At 43.0% G+C, this 21,857-nt stretch overlaps 1 protein-coding gene across 8 annotated transcripts in view; it reads right to left on the bottom strand.

Moving 5' to 3' along the window:
* LOC147009201 (uncharacterized) overlaps positions 1 to 21,857 on the bottom strand; it is a 315,005-nt gene that overhangs the window by 82,640 nt on the left and 210,508 nt on the right. The window contains exons 16-17 of one of the 8 annotated variants that reach the window (XR_015052784.1): positions 21,616 to 21,833; positions 20,832 to 20,966 (exon numbers count right to left, since the gene is read on the bottom strand). The exons of 5 other annotated variants lie outside the window; for them this stretch is intronic. Coding sequence is in view for 1 of the 3 variants with exons in the window: in XM_085861577.1 (XP_085717703.1) it covers positions 20,815 to 20,966 (152 nt within the window). In the remaining 2 variants the exon portion in view is untranslated. Of the gene's footprint in view, positions 1 to 16,479; positions 20,967 to 21,615; positions 21,834 to 21,857 lie in introns of those variants that run through there. 2 more of the 8 variants (XM_085861577.1, XM_085861580.1) reach the window with 2 other exon arrangements.

The raw sequence follows: 21,857 nt of genomic DNA, 5'->3' as shown, positions 1-21,857 counted from the left end.
GTCACCGAAAGCCTGGATCTTAGTTTTGACCCAAGAAACCCGTAATCCCAGCGGCTCAGACTCCTCATTCAGCACCTCGAGGGCCCCCAAAAGGATGTCTAAAGTCTCCGCAAAGATGACTGCATCATCTGCAAAATCAAGGTCCGAGATCTTGAATTCCCAAACGATGCACCACAACTTGATCTCTCCGACATCCTCCCTAAAATCCAGTCCATACAAGTGCTGAAAAGTGTGGGGGCCAGTACACACCCCTGACGAACTCCAGTAACAACTGGAAATAAGTCAGAGATGGTACCACCACACTTCACAGCACTCTCAGTACCAGAGTAGAGTTCAGACATCAGATCGATCAGTTTTGGTGGCACCCCACGAAGACCAAGAATCCTCCAGAGGACATCCCGATTCACTGAATCGAACGCTTTACAGAGATCAACATAGGCTGCAAGCAGCCCCTGCCGAAACTCTCGTCTGCGTTCGGTGAGGACACGAAGGGCAAGGATAAGGTCAATCGTTGACCTCTTTTGGTGTAAAGCCTGACTGCTCTGGACGCTGGTGCTCAAGCAGATGGTGGCGAACCCGATCAGGAATTATCCGAGCAAAGACCTTGCTCGGCACTGAGAGCAGCGTCACCCCTCGGTTGTTGTTGCAGTCTTGACGATCACCCTTCCCTTTCCAGAGAGGGACAACAAGGCCCCTCTTCCAGTCAGTTGGGATGATGCCTGTGTTCCAGGCAGAGCACAAAACTGCATGCAACGACACAAGTGCAGCATTTCCACCAGCCTTGAGAAGTTCAGCATGGATGCCACAGATCCCTGGAGCTTTGCCCCGTTTCAACTGGTTCACCGCAGCCCGTGTTTCCACAAGCGAAGGTGGACCACAGTTGATTCGAGGATCAGCAACAGGGATTGTAACACCCTTGACGTCCAACTCGACAGCTGGGGGATCAGCCTGTTACAACCGCTCAAAGTAACCGGCCCAGCGGGCCTTCACTTCAGACTCCTCTGTCAAGAGCCGACCACTCTCTGCTCGAACTGCAGTGCTCCGAGGGATGGGCTTGGATGAACGCAATGCGCGAATTCCCCTGTAAGCGGGACGAGAATCACCTGTCCACAGGTGATGCTCTACCCCCTCACAGATTCCTCGCACATAGGCCTCCTTGTCCACCCTCAGTGCACGTACAGTTTTACGCCTCAGCTCCCTGAACAGCTCAGCTCTGCCATTCAGCCTGGCCCTGCGACTCTGGTCAATGGTATCCAGTGTCCCTTGCGAGACAAAGTTCTTCTTTGCTCTGCGGTGAGCTCCAAGACATCCACCGGCAACATCAAGGACGGTTGTCTTGAAGGCGCTCCACAACTCTTCAGGACCCCCCAAAGCACCCAGACCCCCCAAGTGTCCACTCAGCCTGTTCGCAAACTCCTCAGCTACTCTCTCATCCCTGAGCTTGCTAACATCCAGCCTAGGCTGGGATGGTACCATTCTCCAGGATTTAAGGTGCAGCTTTAGAGTTGCTACAACAAGCCTGTGGTCAGTATTGAGGAACTGAGCACTCCGGTAGACCCTGCAGTTCTGGATCATCCTCCAACGACCGTCAATGAGGACATGGTCAATCTCCTTTGCCACACCACCAGCGTTGGAATACCAAGTCCAGCGATGAGCTTGTGGGCGCTGAAACCATGAACCAGCCACCCTAAGTCCATGACTTCTTGCAAAGTCAAGGAACTTAGTGCTATTCTGGTTCATAGTTCCTGACCCATGGGGACCAACACACACCTCATAACCATCCCTATCAGTTCCAGTCGATGCATTGAAATCCCCCAAGACTAGAAGTGTATCTCGTCTGGGGCACTGATCAACCACAGACTCGAGTGTGGCGTAGAATGCATCCTTCACGGTGAGATCACTCGCCTCAGTCGGAGCATAAACAGAGACCAGGGAAATGACACCTAAGGAGTGACGAATCCTTAATCTCATAATACGCTCGTTGACCGGTGTTACCTCAATTATCATTGGGGTCAGCTTATTGGACACAGCTACAGCAACTCCTTGGGTATGGTAACCATCAGAGCGACCAGACCAATAGTAGGTGTTTATAGAAGAACCAATAGAAGAATTGATTCGATTTTTATGAAGATCCGAATCCGGATCTGAGTATGAGAATTGTTTAAATGATTCTTCACCATTGAGAGAAAGAGCTCAAAAACGGTAAAGAGCATAATATTTCAAAAATGTATGGGGCCAGATATGTTCTCGTGGATCAGGCATTACGGGGCGGAGGTATGCGTTCTACGGAGTGCCCTTCCAGTTGTGAATTAATCATTCGGGTTCTTGTTGCGACTTAATCAATCATTCGGGTTCTTGTTGCGAATTAATCATTCGGGTTCTTGTTGCGAATTAATCATTCGGGTTTTTGTTGTGAATTAATCATTCGGGTTTTTGTTGTGAATTAATCATTCAGGTTCTTGTTGTGAATTAATCATTCGGGTTTTTGTTGTGAATTAATCATTCGGGTTTTTGTTGTGAATTAATCATTCGGGTTCTTGTTGCGAATTAATCAATCGGGTTCTTGTTTGCGAATTAATCATCCGGGTTCTTGTTTGCGAATTAATCATTCGGGTTCTTGTTGCGAATTAATCATTCGGGTTCTTGTTGCGAATTAATCATTCGGGTTCTTGTTGTGAATTAATCATTCGGGTTTTTGTTGTGAATTAATCATTCGGGTTTTTGTTGTGAATTAATCATTCGGGTTTTTGTTGTGAATTAATCATTCGGGTTCTTGTTTGCGAATTAATCATCCGGGTTCTTGTTTGCGAATTAATCATTCGGGTTCTTGTTGCGAATTAATCATTCGGGTTCTTGTTGCGAATTAATCATTCGGGTTCTTGTTGCGAATTAATCATTCGGGTTCTTGTTGCGAATTAATCATTCGGGTTCTTGTTGCGAATTAATCATTCGGGTTCTTGTTGCGAATTAATCATTCGGGTTCTTGTTGCGAATTAATCATTCGGGTTCTTGTTGCGAATTAATCATTCGGGTTCTTGTTGCGAATTAATCATTCGGGTTCTTGTTGCGAATTAATCATTCGGGTTCTTGTTGCGAATTAATCATTCGGGTTTTTGTTGTGAATTAATCATTCGGGTTTTTGTTGTGAATTAATCATTCGGGTTTTTGTTGCGAATTAATCATTCGGGTTTTTGTTGCGAATTAATCATTCGGGTTCTTGTTGCGAATTAATCATTCGGGTTCTTGTTGCGAATTAATCATTCGGGTTTTTGTTGCGAATTAATCATTCGGGTTTTTGTTGCGAATTAATCATTCGGGTTCTTGTTGCGAATTAATCATTCGGGTTGTTGTTGCGAATTAATCATTCGGGTTGTTGTTGCGAATTAATCAATCGGGTTCTTGTTGCGAATTAATCATTCGGGTTCTTGTTGTGAATTAATCATTCGGGTTTTTGTTGTGAATTAATCATTCGGGTTTTTGTTGTGAATTAATCATTCGGGTTTTTGTTGTGAATTAATCATTCGGGTTCTTGTTTGCGAATTAATCATCCGGGTTCTTGTTTGCGAATTAATCATTCGGGTTCTTGTTGCGAATTAATCATTCGGGTTCTTGTTGCGAATTAATCATTCGGGTTCTTGTTGCGAATTAATCATTCGGGTTCTTGTTGCGAATTAATCATTCGGGTTCTTGTTGCGAATTAATCATTCGGGTTCTTGTTGCGAATTAATCATCCGGGTTCTTGTTGCGAATTAATCATCCGGGTTCTTGTTGCGAATTAATCATTCGGGTTCTTGTTGCGAATTAATCATTCGGGTTCTTGTTGCGAATTAATCATCCGGGTTCTTGTTGCGAATTAATCATCCGGGTTCTTGTTGCGAATTAATCATCCGGGTTCTTGTTGCGAATTAATCATCCGGGTTCTTGTTGCGAATTAATCATTCGGGTTCTTGTTGCGAATTAATCATTCGGGTTCTTGTTGCGAATTAATCATTCGGGTTCTTGTTGCGAATTAATCATCCGGGTTCTTGTTGCGAATTAATCATCCGGGTTCTTGTTGCGAATTAATCATCCGGGTTCTTGTTGCGAATTAATCATCCGGGTTCTTGTTGCGAATTAATCATTCGGGTTCCTGTTGCGAATTAATCATTCGGGTTCCTGTTGCGAATTAATCATTCGGGTTCCTGTTGCGAATTAATCATCTGGGTTCTTGTTGTGAATTAATCATTCGGGTTTTTGTTGTGAATTAATCATTCGGGTTCTTGTTGCGAATTAATCATTCGGGTTCTTGTTGCGAATTAATCATTCGGGTTTTTGTTGTGAATTAATCATTCGGGTTCTTGTTGCGAATTAATCATTCGGGTTCTTGTTGCGAATTAATCATTCGGGTTCTTGTTGCGAATTAATCATTCGGGTTCTTGTTGCGAATTAATCATTCGGGTTCTTGTTGCGAATTAATCATTCGGGTTCTTGTTGCGAATTAATCATTCGGGTTTTTGTTGCGAATTAATCATTCGGGTTTTTGTTGCGAATTAATCATTCGGGTCTTTGTTGCGAATTAATCATTCGGGTCTTTGTTGCGAATTAATCATTCGGGTTTTTGTTGCGAATTAATCATTCGGGTTTTTGTTGTGAATTAATCATTCGGGTTTTTGTTGCGAATTAATCATTCGGGTTCTTGTTGCGAATTAATCATTCGGGTCTTTGTTGCGAATTAATCATTCGGGTTTTTGTTGCGAATTAATCATTCGGGTTCTTGTTGCGAATTAATCATTCGGGTTTTTGTTGCGAATTAATCATTCGGGTTCTTGTTGCGAATTAATCATTCGGGTTCTTGTTGCGAATTAATCATTCGGGTTGTTGTTGCGAATTAATCATTCGGGTTGTTGTTGCGAATTAATCATTCGGGTTGTTGTTGCGAATTAATCATTCGGGTTGTTGTTGCGAATTAATCATTCGGGTTGTTGTTGCGAATTAATCAATCGGGTTCTTGTTGCGAATTAATCAATCGGGTTCTTGTTGTGAATTAATCATTCGGGTTCCTGTTGCGAATTAATCATTCGGGTTCCTGTTGCGAATTAATCATTCGGGTTTTTGTTGCGAATTAATCATTCGGGTTTTTGTTGCGAATTAATCATTCGGGTTTTTGTTGCGAATTAATCATTCGGGTTTTTGTTGCGAATTAATCATTCGGGTTCTTGTTGCGAATTAATCATTCGGGTTCTTGTTGCGAATTAATCATTCGGGTTCTTGTTGCGAATTAATCATTCGGGTTTTTGTTGCGAATTAATCATTCGGGTTTTTGTTGCGAATTAATCATTCGGGTTTTTGTTGCGAATTAATCATTCGGGTTCTTGTTGCGAATTAATCATTCGGGTTGTTGTTGCGAATTAATCATTCGGGTTGTTGTTGCGAATTAATCATTCGGGTTGTTGTTGCGAATTAATCATTCGGGTTGTTGTTGCGAATTAATCAATCGGGTTCTTGTTGTGAATTAATCATTCGGGTTCCTGTTGTGAATTAATCATTCGGGTTCCTGTTGCGAATTAATCATTCGGGTTCCTGTTGCGAATTAATCATTCGGGTTTTTGTTGCGAATTAATCATTCGGGTTTTTGTTGCGAATTAATCATTCGGGTTTTTGTTGCGAATTAATCATTCGGGTTCTTGTTGCGAATTAATCATTCGGGTTCTTGTTGCGAATTAATCATTCGGGTTTTTGTTGCGAATTAATCATTCGGGTTTTTGTTGCGAATTAATCATTCGGGTTTTTGTTGCGAATTAATCATTCGGGTTTTTGTTGCGAATTAATCATTCGGGTTCTTGTTGTGAATGAATCATTCGGGTTCTTGTTGTGAATTAATCATCCGGGTTCTTGTTGTGAATTAATCATCCGGGTTCTTGTTGTGAATTAATCATTCGGGTTCCTGTTGCGAATTAATCATTCGGGTTCCTGTTGCGAATTAATCATTCGGGTTTTTGTTGCGAATTAATCATTCGGGTTCTTGTTGTGAATTAATCATTCGGGTTCCTGTTGCGAATTAATCATTCGGGTTCCTGTTGCGAATTAATCATTCGGGTTCCTGTTGCGAATTAATCATTCGGGTTTTTGTTGCGAATTAATCATTCGGGTTTTTGTTGCGAATTAATCATTCGGGTTTTTGTTGCGAATTAATCATTCGGGTTTTTGTTGCGAATTAATCATTCGGGTTTTTGTTGCGAATTAATCATTCGGGTTCTTGTTGCGAATTAATCATTCGGGTTCTTGTTGCGAATTAATCATTCGGGTTTTTGTTGCGAATTAATCATTCGGGTTTTTGTTGCGAATTAATCATTCGGGTTTTTGTTGCGAATTAATCATTCGGGTTCTTGTTGTGAATGAATCATTCGGGTTATTGTTGTGAATTAATCATCCGGGTTCTTGTTGGGAATTAATCATTCGGGTTCTTGTTGCGAATTAATCATTCGGGTTCTTGTTGCGAATTAATCATTCGGGTTCTTGTTGCGAATTAATCATTCGGGTTCTTGTTGCGAATTAATCATCCGGGTTTTTGTTGTGAATTAATCATTCGGGTTTTTGTTGCGAATTAATCATTCGGGTTCTTGTTGCGAATGAATCATTCGGGTTCTTGTTGTGAATTAATCATCCGGGTTCTTGTTGGGAATTAATCATTCGGGTTCTTGTTGCGAATTAATCATTCGGGTTCTTTTTGCGAATTAATCATCCGGGTTCTTGTTGCGAATTAATCATTCGGGTTCTTGTTGCGAATTAATCATTCGGGTTTTTGTTGCGAATTAATCATTCGGGTTTTTGTTGCGAATTAATCATTCGGGTTTTTGTTGCGAATTAATCATTCGGGTTCTTGTTGTGAATTAATCATTCGGGTTCTTGTTGTGAATTAATCATTCGGGTTTTTGTTGCGAATTAATCATTCGGGTTTTTGTTGCGAATTAATCATTCGGGTTCTTGTTGTGAATTAATCATTCGGGTTCTTGTTGTGAATTAATCATTCGGGTTCTTGTTGTGAATTAATCATTCCTGATTCGGGTTCTTGTTGTGAATTAATCATTCGGGTTCTTGTTGTGAATTAATCATTCGGGTTCTTGTTGTGAATTAATCATTCGGGTTCTTGTTGTGAATTAATCATTCGGGTTCTTGTTGTGAATTAATCATTCGGGTTTTTGTTGCGAATTAATCATTCGGGTTCTTGTTGCGAATTAATCATTCGGGTTCTTGTTGCGAATTAATCATTCGGGTTTTTGTTGCGAATTAATCATTCGGGTTTTTGTTGTGAATTAATCATTCGGGTTCTTGTTGTGAATTAATCATTCGGGTTTTTGTTGTGAATTAATCAATCGGGTTTTTGTTGTGAATGTATCATTCGGGTTTTTGTTGTGAATTAATCAATCGGGTTTTTGTTGTGAATGTATCATTCGGGTTTTTGTTGTGAATTAATCATTCGGGTTTTTGTTGTGAATGTATCATTCGGGTTTTTGTTGTGAATGTATCATTCACATTGTGAATGAAAGACGAATGAATTTTCGTTCAAAAAACATTTTCATTCAGTAAACGAACTTCGAGGTTAAAAACCTCTCCAGAGTTAAAAATGTATTTATTTACATAATAACCAATACAGTTACTCAGGAACTCGGCACGTACCGGGAATGGAGTGTTCGTCCTCGGGTGGACCGACCCTGGACCGGCGGTTTGATCCCTGGACCCGCGGTCTGTGAGACTCCTCGTTTCCTCCATCGGAGATGTTCGTGGATCCCGAGGGCTTCGCTCTGTGATCTTCACCGGAGAGATCTCGGTTCATGGTGAACCGGACGGTACATTAGAGTCGAGTACAAGTAAAACCCGGTGTCCACGTGAACTACACGGTGGTTCGGGATGAAAGACCCGCACGATCTCCTCACTTCCTGAGAAACTCCTCGTATTCGCGATTCCCCAATCACAGATTCATCACAAGTTAAATGGGAACTTGGGGGTGAAACGTAAATTCCGTCAAATCATCGTTCAGAATGTTATCTTCTCACAATCGGGGCTCATTTCCCAGTCGAACCGACATCTCAGTGGTATTCATCAATAGACGGGCAGCGTGTCCGCCATCGAGTCTGAGCGGACGAGTTTGATCCCAGGCGGGAAATAATAAAATGAAAAAGTGCGGGTTTTGTGTTCTGCTCGATGGTGGTGCTGCATCTAGGAGCATGCTGTCTGGAGGATGGGTGAAGGAGCTCGCATATGTCTTCACGGAAGTCCTGGGCATCATCTTTCCAGAAATATCTGAAAGGAGTCATTCTCCCCGATGTAGGAGACCAATGTTTCCCGCTCTTCAAGAAGGGAAGTCGTCCTGAGGCTGTGACTATCAACCAGACATGTACAATAAGGAAGGTCACGGAGTCAGTGATGAGGGACAACATGGTGGAGTATATATGAACATCATTGAGTTGTTTTCAGATGTCCAGTCAGAGACGGACTGATCTCACAGTCAAGCAATCCGGTAACGACCGAGGGTGCGAATTGATTCGGCCGGTCCGAACGTCCCGCTATCTCCTTTATTTTACATCACCAGTTGGTCGATTGGTCCGTCGGACTAAATATTCATTGGTCTATTATGGCCTTGATGCATACACTGCTTCAGCATTAGTTAACTCGCCTTTCACCAAACCCAGATGTTGGCTTGGGGCTAGTTCTCGGGGTGAGTTGATTTATACATTCGTTATTATGATTGCCAACTTGTACTATGAGTATTATTACTACTAGTACGTGGCCGTACGTGCAAAAAACAAAACAAACAAAAAAAAATCAAACAAAGAATTGTGACGTCATCGCACCGTGTGCTGTCATTGGTTTGGTAAATAAATGGCCATAACTTGGGAACCACTTGTCCGATTAATATCAAACCTTGAAAAGGCACATCCTCAAGTCCCCAGCAATACACCTGGCAAGTTTCAATTAGATCGGACCAGAGGTTGTGGAGAAACAGCGGTCACAGACAGACAGACACACAGAGATTGCTGGAATTAGAGATGGATTTAAATATTTTTAGTAGCACAATGTATGCTTTGTTACAATGTTCTCGTTTTTTTTAATGTTTTGTAATTGGAATGCCATACCGTGGTGGAAAGGACCGATTAAGCTGGTCTATACACCTTCACATGGCGTGCGTTTAAAACATGGAAATTATTCCAGATTTTTTGTAGTTGATGAGCCTAATCAACTCAGGAGATCATGACGGTCATTGTGGTGTATCACAATCCACATCAGAATGCTTCAGTAGAACTCCACACAAGAAACATGACACACACACACACACACACATTTCAACCAGTTACGTTGATCATCAGTTAGGCTCGGGTGATCATTTGTTTTTCTCGGCAAAATCTTCAGGTAAATGACATGGAGAGATTAAATTAATTTGTTCGTGGTGTGCATTTTATTTCCTCCGCCACTCAAGGTGAAGGAGGTTGTGTTTTTGAAATCGAAGTCGAAAAAAAAAATCGAAGATTTTTCAAGTATATCGGTTTGTCGTCGATTTTGTTATTCTGTCTGTCTGTCTCTGTTTGTTTGTCGCCTATAAGTCACAATTTTAAACCGATCTTCACGAAACTTCACCACATGGTAGAGTTTGTCATCAGGAAGAAGCCTATTGTTTTTGAGGTCAAAAGGTCAACATAGGCCCAAAGTCAACAACTAAGGTGGTATTTCTAAAATCCTCAATTTTCATCTGGATTGACTTCAAATTTGAATAGTATTTATATTTCAAGGTCACTGAATGCAATCAACAAATTATTTCAGGGGTCAACATGGACCGAATTTCTAAAATTGTCAATTTTCATCCGATTGACTTGAAATTTGAAGAGGAGTTGCATATTTGGTCATTTAATTCAACCACCAATTATTTTTGAGGTCAAATTTGTTTTCTGGATTTTGCAAGTATCGTGCTCAGCACGACATAGTCTTCTTGTCTGTCTGTTTGTGTGCAGAATATCTCAAAACGTTGTGGACAGATTCGGATGAGATATTGTGGACATGTTGGGTGTGTGACAAGGACGAATCGATTCGATTTTGGTGAAGATCTGAATCTGGATTTGGATATTTATTAAATTATTAAATTTAAATTAATAAAATTAAAAGCGAATTATTAAATTTTTTAAGTGATTCCTCACCATTGAATGACAAGGCCAAAAACGATGTAGTACTGTATAGCATGATATTTCAAACATGTAATGGGCCCGATATGTTCTTGTGGATCAGGCAATATGTGGCGGAAGTATGCGCTCTACCGAGTGCCCTGCTCGTTAAATACTGATTCAGGCCGTTTGCCATATATTAATATACGAGCAAATACCACCCGTCACTTCGCTGATGGGAACACTGGCGGGGGGGGTGGGGGGAGATAGAGAGTGGTGGAGGGAGAGTGAGGAGATAAAGGAGGAAAGAGAGAGGGAGGGGAGAGTGAGGATAGGTGGGAGAGCAAGGGAGAGTGAAGAGGGGTGGGGGAGCGAGGGAGGGAGAGCGAGGAGGGGGTGAGCTTGGAGGGAGGGAGCATGAGGAAGGGAGAGTGAAGAGGTGTGGGGGAGGAGGGAGAGAGGATGGGTGGGAGAGCGAGGGAGAGTGAGGAGGTTGGGAGAGCGAGGATGGGTGGGGAGCGAAGGAGGGAGAGTGACGATGGGGGGAGGGAGTGAGGGAGGGAGAGCAAGGAGGGGAGGGGAGCGAGAGAGGGAGAGTGAGGTGTGGGGAGTGAGAGTGAGGAGGTGTGGGGGATGGAGGAGGGAGAGGGAGTGGAGGAGTGAGGAGGGAGGGTGAGGTGTGATGGAGTGAGGAGGTGTGGGGAGCAAGGAGGGAGAGTGAGGAGGGGTGGGGGAGCAAGGAGGGCTGGGGGAGGGAGGGAGGGAGAATGAAGAGGTGGTGGGGTAAGGGAAAGCAGCAAGAGGTGAGAGGAAGGCAGAGGAGACATGCAGTGGAGAGTTAATTACGATTCATACTTGTTGAATCCTGTTCATATAATTACGATGAAAATGCTAATTCCACTTTGGACATGAGGTTGTTTCATCATGAATATATATATATATATATATATATATATATATATATATATATATATATATATATATATATATATAGTTACGAATTTGCTTCTGCCGGCGTGCGAGTGACCACGTTAAACTAATAACGGCCGCTTCGCCCACCGGACGGACAATTCAGTCGTGACTTCCCGGAACAACGCTGAGAACCAGTCACGGGTGTGCCTTCAATGCACACCACGGCCTAGTCCGTATTCTACCCGCGCGCGACAGGGTCAGTAGCCGAATATCAATGGACCTAAGTATTCGCGCGGGTAACCTACTGAGGGACCGTACCTCGGCGAAGGCCTATTTGGACACGAACCGCTTAAGCGGTTCGTTCCGTTCTGGGATAACCGAGCGGGTATTATCGCCAGACCGATTCTATTATCGGTATTCAAAAACCAACTAGTATTCCGAAAGCAAGATAGCAGTTCAATTTGGGGAAAAAGGACATGACGAACTGGTTAACATTTACACAAGCTCATTTATTATTTTACACAGATGCACATATACACATCAATGGGGGAAGGGGACAAGACACGAGCAAGGTAAAGCACTACGACCGTCTACGATTTACCATGTACATTCACTTAACAACAGTTCTACTTGAAAGACTCGGCGCCACAACATTCACTCAAAAGAAAAGCAAAGAAAATACCCCCTCAAAGACAAGGGAGTCAGACTGGGCCCGTGGGCCTTTATAACGTGGGGCCTTGGTGACCGAAAGGGCCCCATGAGACTGTTGCAGGTTACCTGCACCCTCGTGGTGCCTTGATGGGGCGAGCCGCGAAGACCCGTCCCCACGGCAGATAGCGTAGCCGCGGTTGCGCCCAGGTCTTGCCAAGCGGCAGGCGAGCTCTCTGCGGCTCTCCCCACACGCACGCACAGGTTCGTGCGACAGAGCAGGGCTGCGCCTCCAGCCCGCGTCTCCCTCGCGACGCCTGGACCTCCACCGACCGACCGCTCCAAGTTCCTGACTCTGACACGAGCCCAGATCTTCACGCAGCTCCTTGGCGCGATTCTCCTCTGCACAAGCAGCAACCACACCAGCAACGACCGCAACCCCAGCAGCAACAACCCGCGATTCTCCTCAGAACTCGCTTCTGCCGCTGATCCGGTCCAGATTCTCCTCAGTAGGACTCGCTTCTGCCGCTGATCCAGTCCAGATTCTCCTCGGCAGGACTCGCTTCCGCCGCTGATCCGGTTCAGATTCTCCTCGGCACAAGCAGCAACCACAGCAACCCCAGCAGCAACTCCAGAGAGAGATTCAGCGACGACCGAGAGAGCTTCAGCAACCCCAGAGAGAGAGAGAACGAACGCTCCGTGCACGCTTTTTATTATCCACGCTCCGCCCCTCCGCTCTCGCCCAGCCCTCCTTCTAGAACCTGCAGGAAACTTCCAGATCATGCAGGAACCTTCTCGAAGGAAGCGTTTTCCCGCCAAATTGGAGACGCTCCCTCGCCGCTGTATTTCTCTTCTTCCACACGCCAGGTGGAATTCACCGTGGAGATGCCATTCGTCCGGGGGAGGGGGGAATGGGGGCCGCCTGCTTTCCCTCGACGAAGGCCAGGCCTCCGGCAACCGTGTGCCGAGGTGGAAACGCGGTGGTGTGGTTATGAGGGTTGTGGTTAAGGTGGTTGTGTGAAGCGGTTGGTCCAAAATAACGATAGCAAAGAATAACGGCTAACTCAAAGATCACAGCCCTGTCCACACGAATAATTTCCATTAAACAACTGTAGGGAAATCTATCTGAACACACACTTAGCGATATAACTGATATTGGGGATATCCTTTATGGTGTTCTGTGAATTTCCACAGCCGTAACACTATATATATATATATATATATATATATATATATATATATATATATATATATATATATATATATATATATATATATATATATATATATATATATATATATATATATATATATATATATATATATATATATTGTTGTGGTTGACCAAATTCGCAAACCACCATTCAGGTCCCTTAGGTGAGTATATGTGTATATATATATGTGTATATGTGTATATATATATATATATATATATATATATATGTGGTGAGTATATCTCGGTAAGTATATGTGTAGTTAGGCCCAAACCCGTTGTCTAGAGGGAATAAATGTCATTCATGAGGGCTGCGACTCTTCAGGATAGCCGTTTTTCTTTTACTATCTTTATTTTGGACCAACCGCCATTATTACCACCACCAACCACGTCTCAACAGCCATCACAACAACAACCACCAACCACAACGCCGCTTCACCACAACCGCCACGACCTTTACCGTCACAACTCGCCACCATCGCATCACCGTCATCTCGCGCCACTCGTGGGCACCGATGCTGGACTCGTGTAGAGCGCGCACCGAGCAGCGTGTTCAAAAGCATCGCGGACTTTCCGCAGAAAAACGGATCAAAAACGACTCACGCCCACTTTTGTTCCGTCCAATCGGTGAGCGAGGGGCGATTTGGCCCCGCCTCCAGGGCGTTGGAGGGCGGTCGCTATATGCAAATTCATGGATCAAAAAGCATTCACGCCCACTTTTCCTCGGGCCAATGGGGAGCCAGCAAGAGAGGTGAAAGGTCGGAGGCAGAGGGTCAAAGATGAAGGAGCGAGGCCACGGGGGATATAAGGGGCCGCGTTCGTCAGTCGAGGCAGTTCAGTTCGCAGGAGGAAGAGTTCGGAGTTGGAAGTGGAGAAGAGAGCAGTTCGCAGTTAGCAGTTCAGTGCAGTTGGGAGTTCGCGGAGTCGGAGTGAAGAGGACGGAGCTGTGGAGAGGCGGCGGCGGCGAAGGCGGACGAGGGGGTGCTCGCGTCGGATTCGGGGAACTGCGGAGAGAAAGGCCGGCGGCGCGACCGAGGTCGTGGTGGAGACGCTCGTCGCGGGACCCGCGATTTTGTGAAATCCTCCTTTCCCCGAGCATCAGCAACCCCCTCCTGTTTCCCCCGCGCTGAGATAGTGCGACAAAAGGGGGCCCCCTTCCCACCCCCTACCAGACACTGTCCGCGAGGCCCGCGGAGTTGAGGCACCACCGCCGCTCCGCGTCTCATCATCAGACGGGTAGGCCCGACACGGTCTCGGCCCCAGGCCCGCCTACCCCTCATCCTGGAGGGTGGTCCTCTTTTCTTTTGCTTTGGGAATATGTGTTGTCGGCGCCGTCTGTGAAGTAAAATTGTATAAGTGTTGCCGTGTGCTCGCGTAGTCGGTATTAGATCTGCATTGTCGCATTTGCTTTTTGTCTTCTTCTTTTCCATGTGCTTTTGGTGGAATTGTATATGTGTGCTTTCCGTTCATCGCGAAATAAATGTGCTTATTGTTGAACTGTTTTCCCACTTCGCTTCGTCATTTCTTTCATTGAATCCTCATCTTGCTTCACGTAAAGGGTTGGTCGTGGGTTAAGACGCCCGATAATTAATCGAACCGTCGAGGTCGACGAATAACACCGCTCGGTTATCCCGATAGTACGGAACGGGTCGCTTAAGTGGCCCGTGTCCGAAGTCGACCTGCGGCGAGGTGCGATCGCCCGGTCTACCCTCCGTGTGGGTACTTAGGTAGGTCGAATTTGGCGAGCAACCCTATCCCACGCGGGGGCTGATTGGCACGATCGCGGTGAGACCGAAAGGTCCACCCGTGACTGGTTCCCGGCGTTAGTCCGAGAGGGTCACGACTGGATTGTCCGTCCGGTGGGCGACGTGCCGCGATTCGAGTTACGTGGCCGTTCGCACGCCGGCGGGCGCGAATCCGCAACACTATATATATATCAAAACGTGTGGAGTGTGACGAGCACTCCGCCGATCCCCATTGGACAACAGTCCACACCAAAGCGTCACCTCCAACATAGAGGCCTCGGCCCGATGACTCCGTCAAAAAGACAAAGATTACATGGTCGTCATTATCAGTAAAACATCAAATGGTTAAACATCAAACATCAGTTATCAGTTAAACATCAAACTTAAACATCAAACAGAATGTGCATCCGATCTGCATTTCAGACTTATTTGCCCTCCAATTATGACCACATTCATCGTTTATACATCAGATGCACCATCTGACTGTTGTGGTGAGCATCGCCACGAATTATGTCTCACACAGTCTGCGGCGATTCTCTGAAATATGTGAGGCTGTGAAGCCGAAATTGAGTCCAGTGAAGGCCAAACTTCATACCTACACCAAGGAAGGGCAATACATCACATTACGAGACACAGCTAGTACTTACGAGTCTGCTGTCGCTGCTTTAGAAAAGCACTTCATACCGAAAATAAATGTGGTTGTTCAATGCCATAAATTCCGTTCGAGGGCTCAGAGGCCTGATGAGACTATCAATGAATATGTTGTGGCCTTACATGAACTATCTGCCTCTTGTGAGTTCAGAGCAATGGAGGAGGAGATGCTCTGTGATCAAGTGGTGAATTGTGCTTCAAACACCAGAATTCGTGAAAGATTGCTGTAAGAGCTGACATGTATGTATTGAAAGTTAAAAATGCTTATGCACTACAGAATATTTTAAATATTCACGCATATAGATATAATGACTGAAGCATCAAAGATTATTTATTTTCTTAAGTGTAAAAAGAAAAATACCAAAATATCTCTGATTTTAAAAGTAAAAATAATAGTTCTGCAAAAATAGTACTTTTTTTTGCAGTGTGTGGTGCTAAAATAGAAAAAAAATGTCAATTCATCACCAAACATGATGCTCATATAAGTGGGGGAGATAAACAAAAGGTTTTTTCAGGGAGTAAATTTACAATTGGAATTGGAATACCTGGGGAATTGCATCTACGGCGATATTCTTTATGCGGAGGGAGGGAGAGTGAGGAGGAACAATCTTGGATAAAAGATTAGATGAAGATGGAAAACAAACCTAAAAACAGAGTTGATGAAGTTCATATGAAACAATATATTGATAATGATCATAACACGACTTTAGATGAAAAACACGAAGGCGATAGAGAAATGTTTGAGAACTTGTCTTTGATACGAAATCCAACGTTGAGGGAAAAAAGTTGATAGTTTTATTGGGAAAATGATGTGCAAAATTGAAATTGGGGCTGGGCAATGAAAAAAAAAACTTTAAGCTCTGATGATGTTATTAAAACTGTGGAACAAACAAACAATTAGCTGATGAATTACATCATTACAAGCATGGGTTGTTCCTTTGAAAAATAAAAAGGTATTACTCTAACGCCAGTCTGAAAAGAGATATTTAGTAAAAGCAAAAGGAAACTGAGGAAATTATGGACTGATGAGAGAACAGAGTATTATCGAAGAACATTAAAATAAAAAATATTGAAATAACAGTATTACATTATACAGCACTTTTAATGAAGGAAAAGCTGGCATCAGAGCGTTTTCATTGCACTTTGAAAGAGACATACAAGTTTACTCAACCCAGTCATCAAAAATGGGTATCTTTTATTCAATACATTGCAGATGATTACAATAATACAGTCCATTCTTAAACAAAATCAAAACAATCAAAAACATTGACGGTATTAAAATATACAAAGGAGATTAACTCGAGAAAGCCAAAGTTTAAAGTCAGTGATATTGTGAGAATTTACAGATGGAAATCTCATTTTGCAAAAGGTTATACTCAAAGATGGAGTAGTGAGCTTTTTAAGATTGTTTATATTTTATAGACTGTTCCTTGGACTTATATATTAAATGATTTGAAAGGAGTAGAAATTTTAGGTTTATTTTATTCCCAGGAATTACAAGAGAAAAAAAATTCACAATCACGTAAGAAAGAAATAAGAAATCCTAGACAGTAAAATGTTATGAGAAAACCATGAGATTTCGTCAAATAATCATTCCTCAATTGAACATTGAAATCATTGGGGAAATATTGGGATTCGCTAGATATCCATTATTGTCGAGTTTTCCGTGTGTGTGTGTGTGTGTGTGTGTGTGTGTGTGTGTGTGTGTGTGTGTGTGTGTGTGTGTGTGTGTGTGTGTGTGTGTGTGTGTGTGTGTGTCTGCAACGCGAGGCTCCACAGCACAAACCAGCAAACCGATTTCGATGAAACTTGGCAAACAGGTGCCATATGGGCTGGGAGTGTGCGCATTTGAGTTTCGTTGCTAAGCAACCACCCATTGCTATGCAGCAGCCAAAAAACCGCGTTTTAAGAACCCAAACGGCAACTGACGTAGTGCGGCTTCTATGATAGGTAGAGCGACCGGACAAACTCCTGCCTATTCTTTGCATCCCCATCTAGTTATCGCGACAGCATAACGTTCCTCTATCTCTCAGTTTCCGAATGGCAGCCCTCCGAATGCGGAAAGGTGGTGAACCAGGGAATATGTTAAGTGATTCGCTAGATATCCGTTATAAATTAATATCATCAAGGCAAAACGGTTAGACGTAAACGAAAGCGTCTTGGCATGGTGATAGAACATGGTTGGTAGAACATTTTTTGTCATTTACACTTTCCTCCATCGCCACTCTGAGGAGTGCCAGTTGGCAAAATACGCAATAGGAAAAATCTTGCCAGGCAGAGGAACTATTGTTTGTGAACCAATACGTCTTGGCAATGAATCTTCGTCGGTGGATCGGTCAGAATGAAAAGCATCGTATCCAGCGCTTCGATCCTAGCGGATCCCTCGTCGCCTGCCAGCTTGTGAAACTCTTTGTTGCTTTTGAGAAATCATTGGGAGCATAAGGAAGGGAGAGGGAGGAGTGAGAGGTGGGGGGGAATGAGTGAGGGGGGGGAGGTGGGTGGTGTGCTACATATTTATTGACTGGTTTTATTCATTTAATTTTTGATTGTCTATTTACTTATTAAAATATATGATTTTTACAATTACATTAAAAAAAATTCTTCTTCAATAGTTCAATTATTTTAATTTTTTCAATTTCACGCAGAACTGTCATTTTCACACTCCTGATGTCACCTTTCCTGTACCAACTTTGGACGTTCTTCTGTTGGATGTCAGGGAATGTATCTGAGTCCTTCATCGATAATGAGGTAGTAAGTCCAGGGCCAGACAAAACAGGAGAGAAAGACCGTTTCACTGGAAGATACCACATCAAAATCTTCCCTTCTGGTATTTCAATCTTTCCTTCTGATAGTGGGGCAGATAACAGCAATTTTTGAGAGGAATCGTGCAAATGATGATACAAGCATCAAATTTGGCACATTTGTTCTCCAGGGGATTCTAATCAAATCTGCCTGATTGGCCATTTGAAAATCAAAATTTTGAACAATTTGAAAAAAAAAAAAACTTTCAAAAAAGTCAAGATCACGAATCAATGTTGGATGCTGGCTAAGATTGGTGAATTTTTCAGAAACATCATCAAAGACGTTACAAGTCTGCCATGCAATTTTCTTCCCTTTACCGCGGAAGGCAGACATGACATCACATCCAGTGAACGCATGGAAGTATGGGATCCCTCTCGCCTTCTCAGGCCCTATTGCAGAAACTACCTCATGGACTGGAATCCATCGCGCCTTGGCTCCTTGGCCAAAGGCAATCCACATGTTCTCAAGACCTAGTTCCTGTAAGGATGGCAGTACAGATATTGCTATGACTAGTATGTCCGTGTCATTAGCCTTAATGATAATGGACTTGCTCCCATCCGTCGTTGCATCCCTGGCGTGTACAAATATTCCAGTGTCAGCTTCTTCATGACAACATGGAGACACAGCATCCAGTGACTTCCTTGTGTTGCTAATGGCATCTTCTCCTTTTGTGACAATGACTGTGCTTGTCGTCTGTGCTTCACACATCTTTTCCGCAAGGAAGTGAAACAGCTCAGTCTTGTTGCTGTCATCTCGAAGAAAGCTTCTCCAGTTACTTGGGGTCTTACTGGTTCCTGTCACTCTTCCTCTGATTCCTTGTCCCCTTTTCGACTTTGCCTCGGACTTCAGACTTGACTTCTTGTACACATCAAACACTACGTCCACCCTCTCGTACCTGGCACCATAGGATTCCACCTTTGGGATGATGTCTTCTTTAGCATAGTCATCAAATATCTCAGTGAATCCAGTAAATCGGTGTACCACATGCACCACAAGGTGTATTAGTAAAAACAATTTGTGCAGAGTTATGGAACAATCTCAAACATACCTCAAGTGCTTAATGATTTGACAGTCACAAGTTTGAATTTCAAACCAAAACAATCATCACGGTAATCTCAACTGATGTGTTAGTTCAATTACTATATCTACAGCTTACATTGGTGAAACAGAGTTTTTGCTGCCATGCGTATGGTCAATCCTTTGTAAAGCCCGTCACACCTTGACGATTTAGCCAACGTATGCCTGACGTATGCAAAATTTGGCTAAAACGCCGGCACACGTCGAATACGTTATGGGTAAGTTTGTATACGTTAAGAGCACGCTGGCATACGTCATAGTACGCTGGCAAACGTTGTAGTTCGCCGGGCTGTTAGACAAATTTTTCATGCTTGAAATTTTCCGACGTATGCCAGCGTATGACTCACACGTTCCGCAAAATGCTGGCCATAAATTGTAGGCACGTTACGCGATCGTTGACACACGTCGACACACGTTACTTGTAAGTTACTCATAAGTCGAAACACGTCGAGGTAATGTTTAGCGTACCCAAAACTTATTTATAACCTATGAGTAACGTGTTGTAGGCACGTTACGTGATCGTTGACACACGTCGACATACGTTACTTGTACATTACTCATAAGTCGAAACACGTCAAGGTAATGGTTGGCGTCAGTGTTCCAGGCTCCCTGGTTTTTTTTTTTCTTTGGTATGACGGTTATGATTTAAATCGTTGAGCGGCAGCCTTTTAATTATATTATATTATAACTGCACTAGAAATCCAAGTGTCAACATGACTGTCATACCGAAGAAAAACAAATTTTTTTAAAATAAAAATAAAAACCGGGGTGTCTGGAACACTGACGCTAACTATTACCTTGACGTGTTTCGACTTATGAGTACCTTCCAAGTAACGTATGTCGACGTGTGTCAACGATCGCGTAGCGTGCCTGCAACTTATGCCAGCGTATGTGGAATATGTGTCATACGTCGAGTACGTCGAGAAATTTTCAACATGCTGAAAATTTCTCGACGTACAATGGCTTATGCCAGCGTACTACGACGTATGCCAGTGTGCTCTTAACGTATACAAAACTTACCCCAAAAAAAACTTATTTGACGTGTGCCAGCTTGGTTCGGCAAATTTTTCATACGTCGGCATACGCTGGCTAAAACGTCAAGGTGTGACAGCGGCTTCACATTTCGATGTCTAGTGCGGTTATGATTTGAATCGTCGAGCCGCAGCCTATTAATAGCCTACGCCATGTGATCGTCGGCGATACGCTGCCGCGCTATGCATTAGTTACACTATCGTTGGGCATAGGTTGTGAACGCCGACAACACGCTCAGCATTCGTTGGTATAAGTTATCTATATGTGATTAAAACGTTCTGTGTACGTTACTTATATGTTATGCATACGTCCAACACGTTATTATATGCCCAAATTTTTTTTTTAAAACATCAATAGTTCAGCGTACGCCAGCGTTTTACATACATTTTGATACGTTGCCATACGCTGGCTAAAACGTCAAGGTGTGACAGCGGCTAAAGTCATAGAAACAAAGTACCTAATATGTGCTTGTTCCATAAGAAGAAAATAGTATCCTGAATGTAGCTTACATAAACAATCCTTCATGGCACTTGGAATATTTCAATACATCAGGAAGAGAACAAACAAAACAAATAGAGAGGAATGCTGTGTTCAGTGTGCAGCTCTACTTGCTTTCTAGCAGCTTCACAGAGCTATTGGGCTCTTGTGGACGAGATTCACATGGTTCTTGCTTTTCATGGTCTTTGGTCAAAAACTCCCTGAAAGTCTGAAAAGAATCACTTTGGAGATTTTCTGTCTTCAATTGATTAACTTCACCTGCAAACAATGTGATAAATCTGATAATCCATTCATTGGTGAAAGGTACAATTGGGTGGATCCAAAATCATTTATAGAAAGAAGACAATTCAAAGTACAACCTTGTCAAACCTTCAAAATAATACCAGCAAGAAAATAATTACAAAATTAGTAAAAACAAATCTCACCATGAATCTAATTATCGTTTAGAAAATGAAAAATACATTTTATTCTGCTTTAATCAAGCAAAGAAAAGGTATATATATATATATATATATATATATATATATATATATATATATATATATATATATATATATATATATATATATATATATGACAGTTTTCAGAGACACTGGGGAAGCACATACCAAGACACATAAGAAAACCCTAGTATAGTTCTCTCTATACTACAGTACCAGTCAAAAGTTTGGACACCGACTCATTCAAGGGATTTTCTTTATGTTTACTATTTTCTACGTTGTGGAATAATAGTGAAGACATCAAAACTATGAAATAACACGTATGGAATGGTGTAGCAACCAAAAAAGTGTTAAACAAAACAAAGTACATTTCATATTTTAGATTCTTCAAAGTAGCCACCCTTTGCCCTTCATGACAGCTTTGTACACTCTTAGTATTCTCTCAACCAGCTTCATGAGGTAGTCACCTTGAATGCTTTCCCAACAGTCTTGAAGGAGTTCCCACATATGCTGAGCACTTGTTGACTGCCTTTCCCTTACTCTGTGATCCAACTCGTCCCAAACCATCTGAATTGGGTTTAGGTCGGGTGTTTGTGGAGGCCAGGTCATCTGATGAAGCACTCCATCACTCTACTCCTTGGTCAAATAGCCCTCACACAGCCTGGAGGTGTTTTGCTTCATTGTCCTGTTGAAAAACAAATGATTAAGC

Source organism: Eptatretus burgeri, chromosome 17 (assembly GCF_056783735.1).
Source record: "Eptatretus burgeri isolate ZD-2024b chromosome 17, Ebu_testis_v1, whole genome shotgun sequence".
Classification (NCBI taxonomy): Eukaryota; Metazoa; Chordata; class Myxini; order Myxiniformes; family Myxinidae; genus Eptatretus; species Eptatretus burgeri.
This window is presented reverse-complemented; position numbering and strand designations above follow the sequence as displayed.